The 17,608-nt window shown below is 39.8% G+C and overlaps 2 protein-coding genes across 4 annotated transcripts in view; both read right to left on the bottom strand.

The window, feature by feature from the left end:
- LOC131364432 (uncharacterized) overlaps positions 1-5,333 on the bottom strand; it is a 26,089-nt gene extending 20,756 nt beyond the window's left edge. Inside the window, exons 1-3 of one of the 3 annotated variants that reach the window (XM_058407580.1) lie at positions 1,052-5,333; positions 901-960; positions 329-391 (exon numbers count right to left, since the gene is read on the bottom strand). The gene's annotated coding sequence lies outside the window, so the exon portion shown is untranslated. The remainder of the gene's footprint in view (positions 1-328; positions 392-900; positions 961-1,051) is intronic. The other 2 variants (XM_058407578.1, XM_058407579.1) reach the window with 2 other exon arrangements.
- LOC131364607 (uncharacterized) lies at positions 2,099-15,500 on the bottom strand. Its single transcript, XM_058407782.1, has 6 exons — positions 15,426-15,500; positions 14,511-14,789; positions 13,320-13,526; positions 12,376-12,492; positions 10,217-10,423; positions 2,099-2,220 (listed from the first exon to the last, which is right to left on the bottom strand). The coding sequence occupies exons 1-6, from the start codon at positions 15,487-15,489 to the stop codon at positions 2,099-2,101; spliced, it is 996 nt and encodes a 331-aa protein (XP_058263765.1). The 5' UTR covers positions 15,490-15,500.
- Between the last annotated feature and the right edge of the window lie 2,108 nt (positions 15,501-17,608).

Consider the following 17,608-nt stretch of genomic DNA (forward strand, 5'->3'; position numbering starts at 1 on the left):
ACACACACAGACACACAAACACAGACACACACACAAACACACACACAGACACACAAACACAGACACACACACAAACACACACAGACACACAGATACGGACACACACACAAACACAGACACACACACACACACAGACACACACACACACACAGACACACACACAGACACACACACAAACATACACACAGACACACAAACACACACACACAGACACACACAGACACACACACACACACAAACACAGACACACACACAGACACACACACAGACACACACACACACACAGTATGTCATCATTACAGTCAGTATGGATTGAGTAGGATTTTACCCTGATTGATTATAGCTGGGTCTCCTGCCAGGACATAAATAGGTTCATACAGATTTTCACATGCTGTAAACAAACAAACAAACAAACAAACAAATCAAATTTATAATCAAGGATTCATTTTAATCTAAAAAGTTACTGCCTGATCTACATAAACGAAATCTTTTCCCCTGCTTTTCATATATTCACCAGCGTCTGTATTCTTAATGATAATGTTTTCTTCTACAGTGATATCTGGGCTCATATCCAAGGATTCTGTCACAGCGGTATTTAGCTAAATAGCTAGCAAGACCTATTAACTAACAACCTTAAATTTTTTATTTTTTTTTACTGTACATGTTTGAGCAGTACGAGAAGCAAATAAATATGTTTACAATGCTGCCTTCTCAATTTTAGAACAGAAATGAGGTTACCGTGAAAATATACAATAAACAGGAGATAAGCTGCTTATAAGACACTATTTTTTTTAATTCACATGGTTTCTAACGGCTAAATACGGGTATAAATAAAAGAGGTGGAATTCCCAATATTAAAACAATTGTGAATATAAATATATTTAAAATAATCATACTTACCAGTCACTGTAACCTCATGTACAGATTCATAGACTTGATCATTATTTCTGTCTTTAACAGCTAAGGAAAGCAAAACAAATCACAAATGAGTGTTCAATAAAAACAGACAATTTCATTGTAATTGGACACAATTAGTCTCTGTATAACTCACTTTTATTTTGGAAGAAGCATTTCCACAGGAACAGAGGAAAAACTAACACTACAACAGTGGCTGGAACCAGAATAGAGATAAAGATCATGGCTCCTGAAAACAAAAACATAATGTAAACATAATGTAGAAGCTCACACAGATACAGCTGCAGTCTGATACTTAGTGAAATACCAAAAAACAAATCCAATCTTTAAGGCAGAAACAGGGTCAAATAAAAAAGTAATCAGGATAACCAGGGCTATGAAGGTCGAAAGGAAAGTAAAAAAGTAAAAAGAAATCCTGAAATCAAAAAGAGAATAACAAATCTGAGTAGAAATTATTATAAAGTAATAAACATTACAGAGATAGATTAAAAAGTGTTTCCTTGAGATCATCACTTATTTTTCTCATGACAATGTGAGCTGTAACGAGGCAATAGCACACAGTAGTAGTACAGTTGTGGCTACCATAATGTAGTAGCTCAGACAAATACAGTTACAGTCTAAAAGTTAATGAAATACCAAGAAAACAAATCCAATCTGTAAGGCAGGATCAGGGTCAAATAAAATATAGAAATAAAAACAGGAATTCAAGGCTTGGTAAAGTTCAGGTGAATAAACAAACTTGAGGTTTTCTTTCACAGTGATTGTGTTTGTAAAAGACTAACATTCACCTTTACCAACTTTGGCAGACACCTTATCCAGAGCAACTTACATTTATTTGTTTTATACATCTGAGAAGTTGAGGGTTAAGTACCCTGCTCAAGGGCCCAATATTGGCAGACCTTGGTGGCCCGAGGATTTAAACTCAGAACCTTCTGATAAGTAGTCCAGTGCCTTGTAATTATTAGTAACAGGTGTACATGGTTTAGAGATCAGATGGCATTGTGCTAAGGTGTATGTGTCTTATGGATGTGTAGCCTGTAGGTGCCATGTGTTGTATTAACTAAACGTAAATGTTCGCATCGAGCATCTAACTTACTAAAAACTACCACTAACAGTCCATGGGTCTGTTCAACAGAGGGAAGAATGTATTTCTCCCTCCCTTTAATAGTGTATGGTCTCGGTCTCAGCCCCAGTACAGTATCAGTCCCAGACCACTGGACAACTTAGGATAGTGTTTCTGCAAAGTGTGTTTGCTTATGTCATCAACGTGTGTGACAAGACCCAGTTTGGTGATGGCATGTCTGCCTAACAGTGCCAGATGCACACTTATACACTTTCACTTCCTCTAATGTATGCTTGTCACCTTTTTGAAGTAGCATGTTCGAAACTCCAGTCACACTGAGTGGTGAGAATCCCGGTCCAAGTAAGGGCTAAGTCACACAGGCATGACACAGTACTGTATTAGCAGGGTCGTGTGCTTTCGGGTGAAATGGGCTTTTTCCACACTTGACATTTTGAATGTGTTTAAATTTATCTTTTGCTCCATGGCCACTTTCACCTCTATGCCTGCTTTGAGATGGTTTGTTTCTGCTTATGACTCGTATGTCTTATGTCTGCAGAGCCAGACGGTTTAACAGCACATTCACCACGCAGACGTAATCATTCAAGCTAACGACTACCCTGTCTCTGATGAGTTTGTCGTGCAGTGGTCCATATTTGCAGTGCTCAGCCAAGGAAAACAATGTGTCATGTCATGAAAACTGTTGGTTTATTGCATTTTTGTTGAATCAGTGATGCTTTGGGGCTGTTTTGATGCTGTTGGTCCAGAAGAACTGACTTGTATAAATCTATACTAATAGAAAATCAGTGCTCTGGAATTACATTGTCACATGTCACATCACAAAACATTACAAACCCCCTGCAACCTCCTGCACTCCCATGCTCATGGTTACCATTCTGATTGTTTCCATCTGTGTACAGTTATGTATGTTTGAGTTAGCCCCTTTATAAGGCCCTTTGCAGCAGGCTACTCGGGCTGGGGCCAAGCCATCACGGCACATGGACAGCTGGCAGGAGAGCAGTAGCAGCAAATTGTGGACTTTGAAAGCAAGGTAGAGCAGTTAGCCCAAACCGTTGTCATCACCATGAGATGCATTTCACTGCTGCCAATCTGCCACTGAATGTCCATGTAAGAGAAGTATGCAGGTGACGTTTCACAATGTACAGGATTCCTCTTACAATGTTCTTTGTATTTCAACAGTTTTTATCAGCATGTCAGAAATAGACAAAGTGGCCAACTTCATCATGCTGCTAACAGGCAGGGGACTCCTTTTGGCCAGTGTAGTGTGTGAACAAGTTGGTGAAGCATGTGCTTTCTAGCAGCACTTGTGCTCTTCCACCACATTAAGCTCTTTTGCTACATCTTCACTCACAGCTTGGTAAGGAGGTTGGTAAGTGGCTACTGTCCTTATCCTAGGAGACCTAGGAGGGAGTGTTGGAGTGTACCATCACCACAAGGAGCAGATGGAACAAGCTGGATTACAAGGCTGCATTTCATTGCTAACTCAAGCCAGAGGTACTCAACAAGCTTGTGTGTCATGACCTACACCTGACTCTGAACACCCTCATCAATCTGGCTTTCTGGCTTGACCAACTCTTGCAGAGCTGACCCCTACTACAGCAGAGAACGCTGTGCCTAACACCTCCAGCAGAGTATAACCAATTCAGCTGGAATTCAGCTCTCTCACCCTAAATGAGACAGAGAGAAGGAGAGACTGCCTCAACTGCAGAGAGGCCAATGACCACATAAGGAAGTGACCTGTGTGAATCAGCATTGGTGTGAATGTTAGCTTAATATCAGACTACTACCCAGAGTACAATGCCAAGTAGAGTGGGCAAATTTGGAGATCAGCGGTTTCCTGTGGAAATTCCCAGAACCCCCTGTGCCATTCTGCCATGTAGGTCATTCTATTTTTGTTTTCATCCCCCTATCAGCTATCAGCTCCCACTGACTTCAAGGAATGCCTGCACCACTGATTTCCCTCTGGTCAACACTCAGTTCAAGTGTGGGGGGCCACCTACCAAAAGCTTCTGTGTGCCACTCATACCCACAAGACAAACTGACCACTGCTGAGGCAGGACTACCCAGATTCAGCAAAAAGACAGAGTGTGACTGGCCACCAAGGACCTGAGACACTCCATCAACTGCAAATATAAACTCAGCCCCAGATACACTGACTTTTATTTCTCTTTTGGCTCTTCATATTTTTGTGATGATTTGAGTGAATAAACCTCATGCACTTGCATCCAACCTCCAGGTATCTGTCAAGTAACAGAAAGGGAGTGAATTACAGGAAGTGATTTAGAGATTTACATAAGAGGCTTACCTTCTTTTCCAGTTCCAGAAGAGGCTTTACCATTTACTTTTTCTGGAGGTACTGATCAATTAACTAGATTAGTCAGATTAGTTCATAATAATAATAATAATAATAATAAGGGTTTTTATACAGTACCTGAGACATCATTGTTTATTTTACCAACAATGCCAAAACAGGTGTTAATATGAGGATGCATAACATAGATAGATGCATTTGTCCTGGTGGAAAAGCCTATTTTCTGAAGGGGAAAGGCTTTTGCTTTACACAGGCTTTATCTAACTTTGGATTTATGATCCCCAGTCCTGTAAGCTAATTAAAGACAAGTGACAGGGCTATAGGAGATTTGGTCAGAAACAGGGTTAATTGTGCTGTTTTTTGTTCATGCTGTTAGCACAGAGCCGTACCACCTACTGACACATGCTAGTGGTTTTGTGGTGCTGTTTTTCCTTCCTGCTAGAACTCAGAAGAATGAGCAAACATGTCCTTATAGCATTGTTTAGTGAGTTTTTTTAATGCACAAAACACATAAATTAAACCGATTGATTTCAATTATATCTCACATACTGGCTGTTTCTTTTAAATATTTCAAGTCAGGACCAAACTGTGGAAGCAAGTGCACTATAAATAAGGAGAGTTAGCACACTGCAAAAATGAGAGAATGCTACTAATGGAATAAAACATTTTTGGACACTGTTAGTATAATAATTCACAGCAAGGAAACAGAGTTGAGTATTTTCCTGTAACAGCACTTCATGAAGTGTTTTTTTCTCCTACACCACAGTAAATGGCTAACGATTACAAATTTATTTATTGATCTTTTGTACATTTATAGCTGTGATGGCATGTTATTAATCATTTCCTGTTCCCTGTAGTGGTCACTGTGGCATAAGTTATAAAGAACAGTCATGCAGAGATGTGACAGTTCACTGGTGTGAAAACCACAGGGACTGGTCCACAAATGTGGAAAATAAAATATTATATTTATATGTATCATCCTTCAACACAACGAGTGTGTGAGTGTCTGTGAGAAAACACTACAGGACTGAACACTTGTTGGGTTTGACTGAACAAATCCTGATAATCCTCATTATTTTACCCAGAGAATATCAGGCTGTAGTGTGCAGTCAGACTTTACTGGATTTGTAGTTGGGCAGGTGATATGACAGAAATATCACAAATATCTTGACTATCAAAGACATTGCTGTTGTAGTGTTCTCGTGCAGTGTGTTGAAACTCTGACTAAACATCAAGTTAAACCATAGCCAATGAAGACAGAATCGTAACAAAATCATTACTAATATATTATAATCTAGCCATGGGGTCACAGTCCAGTGACTCCTGTACCCGTCCCAAGACCGGATAAATAGAGAGGGTTGTGTCAGGAAGGGCATCCGGCATAAATCATTGCCAAATTTAACCATGAGAATCGTCAGTACTCTGAATTTCATACCGGATTGGTCGAGGCCCGGGTTAACAACGACCGCCATCGGTGCCGTTGACCTACAGGGCGCTGGTGGAAATTGGGCTACTGTTGGTCGAAGAAGTAGAGAAGGGAAGAAAGTGTGCAGACAGAGAGAGAAGAGGAAAGGTAAGAGTGTAGGACTGAGAATAGGAGCTGATATGATGGAGAGAAGGAAGATGGATATACTGTGTGTACAGGAGACCAGGTGGAAGGGTAGCAAGGCTCGTAGTATAGGAGCAGGATTCAAGCTGTTTTATTATGGGGTGGATAGTAAGAGAAATGGGGTAGGTGTGGTCCTGAAGGAGGAGTTTGTGAGGAATGTTCTGGAGGTGATGAGAGTGTCAGACAGGGTGATGAGTCTGAAGTTAGAGGTTGAAGGGGTGATGTTGAATGTTGTTAGTGGTTATGCCCCACAGGTAGGTTGTGAGTTAGAGGAGAAAGAGAGATTCTGGGGTGAATTAGATGAAGTGATAGAGAGTATTCCCACGGGGGAGAGAGTGGTGATAGGAGCAGATTTTAATGGACATGTTGGTGAGGGGAACACAGGTGATGAGGAGGTGATGGGCAAGTTTGGAGTTAAGGAAAGAAACCTTGAAGGGCAGATGGTAGTGGACTTTGCTAGGAGGATGGACATGGCTGTGGTTAACACTTACTTTCAGAAGAGGGAGGAGCATAGAGTGACTTACAAGAGTGGAGGTAGGAGCACACAGGTAGACTACATCCTATGTAGAAGAGGCAATCTGAAAGAGATTAGTGACTGTAGTGGTAGTGGGAGAGAGTGTAGCCAGACAGCATAGGATGGTGGTGTGTAGGATGACTTTGATGGTCTGTAAGAAGAAGAGGTCAAAGATAGAGATGGAGAAGAAAACCAAGTGGTGGAAGCTGAAAAAGGAGGAATGTTGTGAGGAATTTAGACAGAAGACAGGCAGGCTCTGGGTGGTCAGGTAGTGCTGCCAGATGACTGGGAAACTACAGCAGAAGTAATCAGGGATCCAGGAAGAAAGGTGCTGGGTGTGTCATCTGGAAGGAGGAAAGAAGATAAGGAGACTGGGTGGTGGAATGAGGAAGTTCAGGATAATATTCAGAGGAAGAGGTTAGCCAAGAAGAAGTGGGACATGGACAGGACTGAAGAGAGTAGACAGGAATACAAGGAGTTACAGTGCCAATCTTTAAGAATAAGGGTGATGTGCAGAGTTGCAGCAACTATAGGGGGATAAAGTTGATGAGCCATACAATGAAGCTCTGGGAAAGAGTAGTGGAAGCTAGGTTAAGGAAGGTAGTGGAAATTTGTGAGCAGCAGTATGGCTTCATGGCCAGAAAGAGCACAACAGATGCAATTTTTGATGGAGAAGTATAGGGATGGTCAGAGAGAGTTGCAATGTGTGTTTGTAGACTTGGAGAAAGCGTATGACAGGGTGCCAAGAGAAGAGCTGTGGTACTGTATGAGGAAGTCAGGAGTAGCAGAGAAGTATGTCAGAGTGGTGCAGGACATGTATGAGAGGAGCAGGACAGTGGTGAGGTGTGCTGTAGGTCAGACAGAGGAGTTCAGAGTGGAGGTGGGACTGCATCAGGGATCGGCTCTGAGCCCCTTCCTGTTTGCTATGGTGATGGACCAGTTGTCAGAGGAGGTCAGACAGGAGACTCCTTGGACAGTGATGTTTGCAGATGACATTGTGATCTGTAGTGAGAGCAGGGAGCAGGTGGAGGAAAACCTGGAGAGGTGGAGGTTTGTGCTGGAGAGAAGAGGAATGAAAGTCAGTGGTAGTAAGACTGAGTACATGTGTGTGAATGACAGGGAGGGAAGTGGAACAGTAAGATTACAGGGTGAAGAGGTGAAGAAGGTACAGGAGTTTAAGTTCTTGGGGTCAACAGTCCAGAGTAATGGAGAGTGTGGGAAAGAGGTAAAGAAGCGAGTGCAGGCAGGTTGGAATGGGTGGAGAAAGGTGTCGGGAGTTCTGTGTGATAGAAAAATTTCAGCGAGAATCAAGGGGAAGGTGATACAGGACAGTGGTGAGACCAGCCATGCTGTATGGTTTAGAGACAGTATCACTGAGACAGAGACAGCAGTAAGAGCTGGAGGTAGCAGAGCTGAAGATGTTGAGGTTCTCTTTGGGAGTGACACGGTTGGACAGGATCAGGAACGAGTACATCAGAGGGACGGCTCATGTTGGACGTTTGGGGGACAAAGTTAGGGAGGCCAGATTAAGATGATTTGGACATGTCCAGAGGATGGAGCCTACTCCAATTATCCAATCAAAGGACGGGAAATTGCTGACATAATCGTACGCCTGCTAGATGGCTCCAGTGACACCAACTCCAAATCTGATTGGTTAATGGAACGGTTTCATTGCCACTTATTTTAAGCTCCGGGCGCCTGCACTATTGATTCTGAAGGCCTTAATGAAGATTTCTTTCACTTGAAGATTTAAATGAAGATTTATTTCATCATGTGGCAACACATGATGTCATCCACTGTCTGAAATATGATTGGATAAATACTCTTATCATAAATATACACTACTGGAAATATACACACTCATGGAAAAATATATTAAATATATTAAAATGCAAGTCAGTGATTCAGATCACTGCTGTTTAATATTAACAATTAATATAAAAATAAATTAAATATTTATTATTCATATAATTATGATACTGATCATTTTGACTAATTAGTGAATGATGATAATAACAATAATAATAATAATAATAATAATATTAATAATAATAATAATAACAACAACAACAACAATAATAATAATAATAATAATAATAATAATAATATGTGATAATGTAAGGACGAATAACATATATAATAAAATTTGTCCTGGTGAAAACATACATTAGCTAATAGAAAGTAAGTGGACGGATCCGTAAAAGTTTTGGTCAGAAAAAGCACAGGGTTAAATGTACTGTTTATTATCCATGCTGTTAGCACAGAGCCGTACCACCTACTGACACATGCTAGTGGTTTTGTGGTGCTGTTTATTCTTCCTGCTAGAACTCAGAAGAATGAACAAACATGTCCTGGTAGCATTGTTTAGTGAGGGTTTTAAATGAACACTTTAAAGATCCTGACTGATTTTACTCATAACTCACACACTGACTGTTTCTTCAGAACTGCCATTAACAGACATTATTACAGGAAGTGTTCTAAATTACTCGATAACGTTATGTAACATGATACCACATGCTGATTGGTCAGAAGGTCTTATAGTAACAGATCATTCACTGGGACGTGTAGTTTTGAAAAACATGTAAAACTGTTACTATCATGGAGTTTGTTTTAAAAAGTTTCCAGAAAAATCTCATAAATGTAAGCATTAACAAATTATTTTTAAACATTTATGTTAATTCTGTGCATTACTATAAACTAATGCCTATAGAATGGTTTTACTGTTGAACTTCTAGACTTCTAGGAAACGGTCACTGATATGGGACGTTAGCTGATGATAGAAAGCAGAAAGCTCAGTGAATTTATTTAATTCATCTACATACATCAGTTCCATGTGATAGAACCGAGTTACATAAACAGTTTGTTTTCTCACATCCAACATGATTTCCTCTTATTCACTAATATTCTACTGCACTCTAGTCATGCTAAATTAGTCATTTCTAATGCTAATTGCTAAGTGTGACTAGCGCTGCAGAATCTAGTAGTTATTCAGTGGTTTGACGTGTTATACAGAAGTGTCACAGTCTCACACGTCCTACACATACACTCATTGTAGTTGGAAAGAAAGTGAGCAATTTCATCTATTATTGTTAAGTCTCTGTCTTATACACACTTTAGAGATAAGCACAACATTATTTATTTATTTATTTATTTATTTATTTATTTATTTATTTATTTATTTAATGAAATCATACTGTATATAGCAGTGTCATACAGGCAGAATATCAGCCATTTAATTATTTTATCTGTAAATTGTATCTTGTGTGTAAATATCTTAGATTTCTTATAATGAATCCAATGATTATATTTTCTGTAATAATTTTAATCAAATATGAACATGAACAGTAGCTACAGACTGCAGCTGGATGATTCTGTGAGAGTTTAGTCTCACAAAATGGCCGCCTCTGACTCCATTTCCCATCAGCCACCACCACTGCCTCGTTCTAAACCTCTGACTCCTGATTAAACTCCAGTTTTCAGTTTCCTGCTGATTAGTTTGGTTATTTCTAACCTGCTGCTTGTTAAGTCTCTGGTGTGTGTTTGTGTTTCTCGTGGTTTTGTTTTGTTCATTTTATAAATTGTTTGTTTTGTTCTGAATTAAAATAATCTGCACTTGATTCAGTCTCGACGCCACTGATGTTTATTTTCAGATGATTTTACACAGGATTTATTTTTGCTTTCATATTTCCAGTGTGGTTTTAAACACAAACATGTTGAAATGTAACTTTACATGTTTTTCACACACGTGATTATGTTTAAAAAGTCTACAAGGTCTCTCATTCTCACCTGTAGTCCTGATACCTGAAGATCCTTCATCATCTTCTACACTGGTCATGAGAATGGTGTTTGGAGAAGCTCCATGTTCACTCTGAGTCACTCTGGTGCTGGTCACTCTTGCTGTAGTCGTCTGTGTGGACTGGTTCTTCTGTGTGGACTGGTTCTTCTGTGTGGACTGGTTCTTCTGTGTGGACTGGTTCTCCTCTCCTACTCTCTCTGTAGGAATATAACTGAGTGTGAATACATTATTGAGAATGAACAGATGATGTGTTCTGAACAGATACAGATATGAACTGGTATTGCTGTGTGATTCACTCAAACCACCATACATCTCAAAATAAATCATTTAAGCAGAACACTACAACAATTCTTACTCAGAACACACACACTGTCACTCGTAACACACTGACCTAAAAACATGGATCAGTATTTCATTATAGAATTAAAAAAGCATTAAACACAATAATGTATATGTACTGTAACAAGAATGATTCAGAAATGCTGCAATTTGCTTCAATATATTTCTTCAATATCTCTTAATAGAAATCTCTCATTCTCCGTCTCTGCTACTCTTCTTTCCTTCCATCCTGTCTTCCTTCATTTATCAAAAAAAATCTTTTTTTTTACTGAAAGATGATAATGAGAATAAAAACAGGACTCCTGAGGAGATTTTCAGCTGAAACTGCAGTTCTCTGTGTTAGTAAACAATTCTCACTTCATTTTATTGTAAATATTCAGGTTTTCTGTAAATTTCAGTATGATTAGTGCAGAACTGCTTGACATTTCCCTTCATTGTGTTGGAATGTGTGTGTAAGAGTTTTGAAGCAGTGTGTTAGTGTTAGAGTCATGTGCTGAAGATACACCGTGTTGTGATGGAGTGTGAATAAAGAGCTGAAGGATTATGGAAGATGTGCTGATTGATTGTATTTAGTGTGAAAGCAGTGAGAAATGATTGACAGTTTGTTCTGCATGGACTTCTGTTTCTCTGACTGTGTGAAGAGTTTTGAGAATCTGACTTCAGCTTTAAACAAAGCATGTTAGCAATCGAGAAAATACTCTACAGTTTATTTTTGTTTTATTCATGTACATTAAAAAATGAAATCCTCTAAAGCACTGCTAGTCATATCAGCTTCATGTTTTAATCCACATTAACCCCCAACATTAGACAGATAGATAGATAGATAGATAGACACATATAGATATATAACAGATAGATATATAACCACAGACATTTCCTCTGTTCTTTCCACCTGCGTCACACAATGCTTTAGGGTTTAGTGCAGAAAATAAAACAGCACAAATAACCAGACACTACACTACTGAACACACTGCATGTTCACACTCGGTTCAAGTACAGTGAATTAATAATAATAATAATAATAATAATAATAATAATAATAATAATAATAATAATAATAATAATAATAATAAATTGTTTTATTTATTAATTAATAAATTAATTGTTAATTAATTAATCAATTAATTATTAATGTATTATTTTTGGCATTGTTGGTAAAATAACCAATGATGTGTCGGGTATAAAATTGTTTATTTTACCAACAATGCCAAAAACATGTGATAATATAAAGACATAACATATAGAATAAAATTTGTCCTGGTGGAAAACCCCGTTAACTGAACGGGAAAAAACAGGATTTTTCCTTCACACAAACTTTACAATTTGGGGTTCTGTTAATAAAATAATTCAGAACGAGGAAATAGAATTGATTATTTTCCTGTAACATCACATGAAATATTTTTTTCTTCTATGCCACAGTAATTTTCCAACTATTATAAAATTATTAATATTTTGTACATTTATAGCTATGATGCTAACCTGTTTCTGTTCTCTGTGGTCACTGTGGCATTAGTGATAAAAAACAAACAGTCATGCAGAGATGTGACAGCTGAACATCATGTCACTGGTGTAAAAACCACAGGGACTGGTCCACAGATAGAGAAAATAAAATATTATATTTATATGTATCATCCTTCAACACAACGAGTGTGTGAGTGTCTGTGAGAAAACACTACAGGACTGAACACTTGTTGGGTTTGACTGAACAAATCCTGATAATCCTCATTATTTTACCCAGAGAATATCAGGCTGTAGTGTGCAGTCAGACTTTACTGGATGTTTAACACTGAACTGTAGTCCTGATACCTGCCTTGTTTTTTCCCTCTCTGGTTGTTGTTGTTCCCTGAGGATTTCGTTTCCATTGCCTTTGTTGTGTGTGTCTGAGCCGGTGATGTTTGTCCGGTCTCTTGATTCATGACCGTCGAGTCTAGAACATAAAAGTAGATCAACATCTGAACTGGTCATGTTTGTGTCTGTTCCTTCACATTACATCAACATGCTTCTCATTAAAGAAATCAGGACCTTAACTGGATTTGTAGTTGGGCAGGTGATATGACAGAAATATCACAAATATCATGACTATCAAAGACATTGCAGAGGTGTGGACCGGACCTGGGTCTTCAGCAGGAGAACTTCTGTTCTACTCATGGTACACAGCTCCAGACCCAAAGGCAAGATAAAAATCAGACTGAGGATTTAATTAAGAGAATAACTAAAGCTAACTAACAGAGAAGTACACTAAGGAAAAAGGAAACAACTGGAAAACTGAACACACAAACCAAAACCATGAGACTGGGGACTCAAACACAAACTAGTACTGATTAACAAAGACTCAGCAAGACTTCTGTGAGAGTTTCACAAAATGGCCGCCTCTGACTCCATTTCCCATCAGCCACCACCACTGCCTCGTTCTAAACCTCTGACTCCTGATTAAACTCCAGTTTTCAGTTTCCTGCTGATTAGTTTGGTTATTTCTAACCTGCTGCTTGTTAAGTCTCTGGTGTGTGTTTGTGTTTCTCGTGGTTTTGTTTTGTTCATTTTATAAATTGTTTGTTTTGTTCTGAATTAAAATAATCTGCACTTGATTCAGTCTCGACGCCACTGATGTTTATTTTCAGATGATTTTACACAGGATTTATTTTTGCTTTCATATTTCCAGTGTGGTTTTAAACACAAACATGTTGAAATGTAACTTTACATGTTTTTCACACACGTGATTATGTTTAAAAAGTCTACAAGGTCTCTCATTCTCACCTGTAGTCCTGATACCTGAAGATCCTTCATCATCTTCTACACTGGTCATGAGAATGGTGTTTGGAGAAGCTCCATGTTCACTCTGAGTCACTCTGGTGCTGGTCACTCTTGCTGTAGTCGTCTGTGTGGACTGGTTCTTCTGTGTGGACTGGTTCTTCTGTGTGGACTGGTTCTTCTGTGTGGACTGGTTCTCCTCTCCTACTCTCTCTGTAGGAATATAACTGAGTGTGAATACATTATTGAGAATGAACAGATGATGTGTTCTGAACAGATACAGATATGAACTGGTATTGCTGTGTGACTGTGGACTGGAATCCTGCTGAACACAATACAATATTCACTCAAGTGGGACGACTTTTATGTGAGTGTTAGTGATCAGAGGACAAACTACACAAACCACCATCATTATTACTCAAATAATATTCATATCTGTTTAGATAAACACTTTATCTGTTTACTCTGAATGATTTTATCATGATGTATAACATGTAATGTAAAAATGTCTGTAAGTATCATGAGGTGATATTTGTGTCATCACACAGCCCTAATACACACAATCACATTACTACACTCTTATTCACTCTTATATTTCCAGTTTGGTTTTAATTCATGTACAAACTGAAATCCTCTAAAACTGAAGCACTGTTAGTCATATCAGCTTCATGTTTTAATCCACATTAACCACCAACATTAACCACAGACATTTCCTCTGTTCTTTCCTCCTGCTTCACACAATGCTTTAGGGTTTAGTGCAGAAAATAAAACAGCACAAATAACCAGACACTACACTACTGAACACACTGCATGTTCACACTCTGACTACACTTAGAACACTGCTGTTGTGTGTAATGTCTTACATTGTGTTTATTGCATTGTTCAGATGTGTGTATTATATTTTGTGCACTGCTGGTTTTTACACTACATTTTGTTGTGGTAGTGATTTCTGTGTGTGTGTGTGTGTGTCTGTGTTTGTGTGTGTGTCTGTGTCTGTGTGTGTGTGTGTTCTCAGTCTGTATTTCACTCTACTGTAGACTTACAATGACAATAAACCTCTCTAATCTAATCTCTATCAGAGAAAGATTCACAAACAGCTGTAACCATGGTAACATGTAATACACACACACACACACACACACACCTGTGTGAAAGGAGAACAATGCAAAATCACACAGTTATGGACATTACACCCACCTTTTAACGGAGTGACCGTCAGATTGACCACAGGAACAGTGTTACAGAAGTAAATCCCCGAGTCTGAGGGAGACACTCTCTTTATCAGCAGTGATAAATCACTTAACACACTGTATCTGTGATCTGGATCAGGTCTGTGTTTAACAGTGATGTCTCCATGTTCAGCAGTGAGGATGGAGCTTCTCCCTTCATCAACACCTTTATCCCAAATCACTTTACCATCATTTTCACAGTAGAGAAACGTGTTATTCCCCTCTGTGAGACTCTGATTCAAGACGGCTGTAAAAACAAAAATACACACAGAAATGTGATCAGCAGAACATGACAAGAATATCACCATAGCAACCATCTTCAGATTTTACACAAAATTATAAATAATCATAAATACAAGACTCTTCATGTGCTTTACATCCTGATAATGTTGATGTTTATAATTCATAAAGTTTCCATTAATAATAACATCCATTAATTCCATTAATAACTACGGTGTGTGTGTGTGTGTGTGTTACATTAACATACTGAGTAACAGGGTGGTTTGATAAAGCAGAGTTACTGTTAGCAACCTGAAGTGGATTATTTTCCTGTAACCATTAATCCACGTCCCCAAGTGTTTTATTCCTTTTATACCCCAATTTTTATTTATTAAAGAATTACAGCTGACTTTCTCCATTTAAAGTTTCATGTTAATGTTGCAGAATATCAGAGAAATGAGTTACTTCCTGTTCTCACTAACATTACAGCAGCTATAATCAGTCAAATCCCTCAGAAAACTTCACCATAACCGTTCCACATGTTCTTTAATCTGTGATGGAGCTGTGAGTTCATTAACGATAACGTATCAGAATGAGAACATTGATCTAAACCTACATCAGTGGGAACGTGTGCTGTGTATAAAGTGTCTTGTGGTTTACTCACCGCTGTGAGCCGTGTGTACAGAGACACAGAGCAGGAGACAGGTTACAGAGAGAACCCTCATCATCTACTGTCTTTAGGAAACTGACCTGAGAGGGTTTGGGGTTGAGTTTTCAAACCAGTAAGAGGAAGTGACATCACACAGACTGCTGCACTGTGTCTAAAGAACAACATTCTGCTGGTGCTTCTGCTGAGCTTCATGTCTTATTTTTACATAAAGCTTTTAAATGATTTTTGTTTCCAGAATACAGAAAAAAACAAGATTTCAAAAAGTCAAAGTCAAAAGAAGCTTTACTGTCACTTTAACCATATATAGCTGATGCAGTACACAGTGAAGTGAAACAACGTTCCTCCTGGACCAGAGGTGCTACACAGAACACAAAGTACAGATGACCAAATGGACAAACATAGAGCTAAACTAAACTATTCCTGCAAGGTGCATTCTTTACAAACTAAACATACAACATAAGTGCACAAGACAGATGACAAGACAAGACACAACGCCAACTCAAAAAAAATAAAAAACAGTGTTAACAGTGGGTGCAAAGACAGATAGAAACAGGTTAGCACAGTGAATATATTTGTAGAAGTAACAAAGTAATTTAAGTTAGAACAGATCTATTTAGTTAAAGTGGCCAAGTGAACAGTTATAAATATTTAAAAGTATTTATAAAATATTTAAAGTTGAAACAAGATCAATTTAAAAGTGACCTATGCATGTATACAGGACAAATTTTGTACGTGTGTGTGTGTGTGTGTGTGTCTGTGTCCAGCTCACTTCAGTTCTCTGTTCAGATACCTGATTGCCTGAGGGAAGAAACTGTTTAACAGTCTGGTTGTGAGGGTATGAATGCTTCGGTACCTCTTTCTAGATGGCGGGAGGGTGAAGAGTGTGTGAGGGGTGTGTGGGGTGTGTAAGAGTGTGTGTGAGGGGTGTGTGGGGTGTGTAAGAGTGTGTGTGAGGGGTGTGTGGGGTGTGTAAGAGTGTGTGAGGGGTGTGTGGGGTGTGTAAGAGTGTGTGAGGGGTGTGTGGGGTGTGTAAGAGTGTGTGTGGGGGGCGTGTGTGTGTGAGGGGTGTGTGGGGTGTGTAAGAGTGTGTGTGAGGGGTGTGTGTGTGTGAGGGGTGTGTAAGAGTGTGTTTGAGGGGTGTGTGTGTGTGAGGGGTGTGTGTGTGTGAGGGGTGTGTAAGAGTGTGTGTGAGGGGTGTGTGTGTGTGAGGGGTGTGAGTGTGTGAGGGGTGCATGGGGTGTGTAAGAGTGTGTGTGAGGGGTGTGTAAGAGTGTGTGTGAGGGGTGTGTGGGGTGTGTAAGAGTGTGTGTGAGGGGTGTGTGTGTGTGAGGGGTGTGTAAGAGTGTGTGTGAGGGGTGTGTGTGAGGGGTGTATGGGGTGTGTAAGAGTGTGTGTGAGGGGTGTGTGTGTGTGAGGGGTGTATGGGGTGTGTAAGAGTGTGTGTGTGGGGTGTGTGTGTGTGAGGGGTGTATGGGGTGTGTAAGAGTGTGTGTGAGGGGTGTGTGTGTGTGAGGGGTGTATGGGGTGTGTAAGAGTGTGTGTGAGGGGTGTGTGTGTGTGAGGGGTGTGTAAGAGTGTGTGTGAGGGGTGTATGGGGTGTGTAAGAGTGTGTGTGAGGGGTGTGTGTGTGTGAGGGGTGTATGGGGTGTGTAAGAGTGTGTGTGAGGGGTGTGTGTGAGGGGTGTATGGGGTGTGTAAGAGTGTGTGTGAGGGGTGTGTGTGTGTGAGGGGTGTATGGGGTGTGTAAGAGTGTGTGTGAGGTGTGTGTGTGTGTGAGGGGTGTATGGGGTGTGTAAGAGTGTGTGTATGGGGTGTGTAAGAGTGTGTGTGAGGGGTGTGTAAGAGTGTGTGTGAGGAGTGTGTGGGGTGTGTAAGAGTGTGTGTGTGGGGTGTGTAAGAGTGTGTGTGAGGGGTGTGTGTGAGGGGTGTGTGTGTGTGAGGGGTGTATGGGGTGTGTAAGAGTGTGTGTATGGGGTGTGTAAGAGTGTGTGTGAGGGGTGTGTAAGAGTGTGTGTGAGGAGTGTGTGGGGTGTGTAAGAGTGTGTGTGTGGGGTGTGTAAGAGTGTGTGTGAGGGGTGTGTGTGAGGGGTGTGTGTGTGTGAGGGGTGTATGGGGTGTGTAAGAGTGTGTGTGTGGGGTGTGTAAGAGTGTGTGTGAGGGGTGTGTGGGGTGTGTAA

The sequence above is a fragment of the Hemibagrus wyckioides genome, linkage group LG14, assembly GCF_019097595.1.
Source record: "Hemibagrus wyckioides isolate EC202008001 linkage group LG14, SWU_Hwy_1.0, whole genome shotgun sequence".
NCBI classification, from domain to species: domain Eukaryota; kingdom Metazoa; phylum Chordata; class Actinopteri; order Siluriformes; family Bagridae; genus Hemibagrus; species Hemibagrus wyckioides.

What these genes read in the sequence shown, in the direction of transcription:
- LOC131364607 (XM_058407782.1), bottom strand. Translation starts at nt 15,489, where the DNA reads ATGATGAGGGTTCTCTCTGTAACCTGTCTCCTGCTCTGTGTCTCTGTA. An exon ending in GACGGTCACTCCGTTAAAAG is followed by an intron (nt 13,527 to 14,510) that starts GTGGGTGTAATG and finishes ATATTCCTACAG; the next exon opens with AGAGAGTAGGAGAGGAGAAC. An exon ending in TTCAGGTATCAGGACTACAG is followed by an intron (nt 12,493 to 13,319) that starts GTGAGAATGAGA and finishes TTTATGTTCTAG; the next exon opens with ACTCGACGGTCATGAATCAA.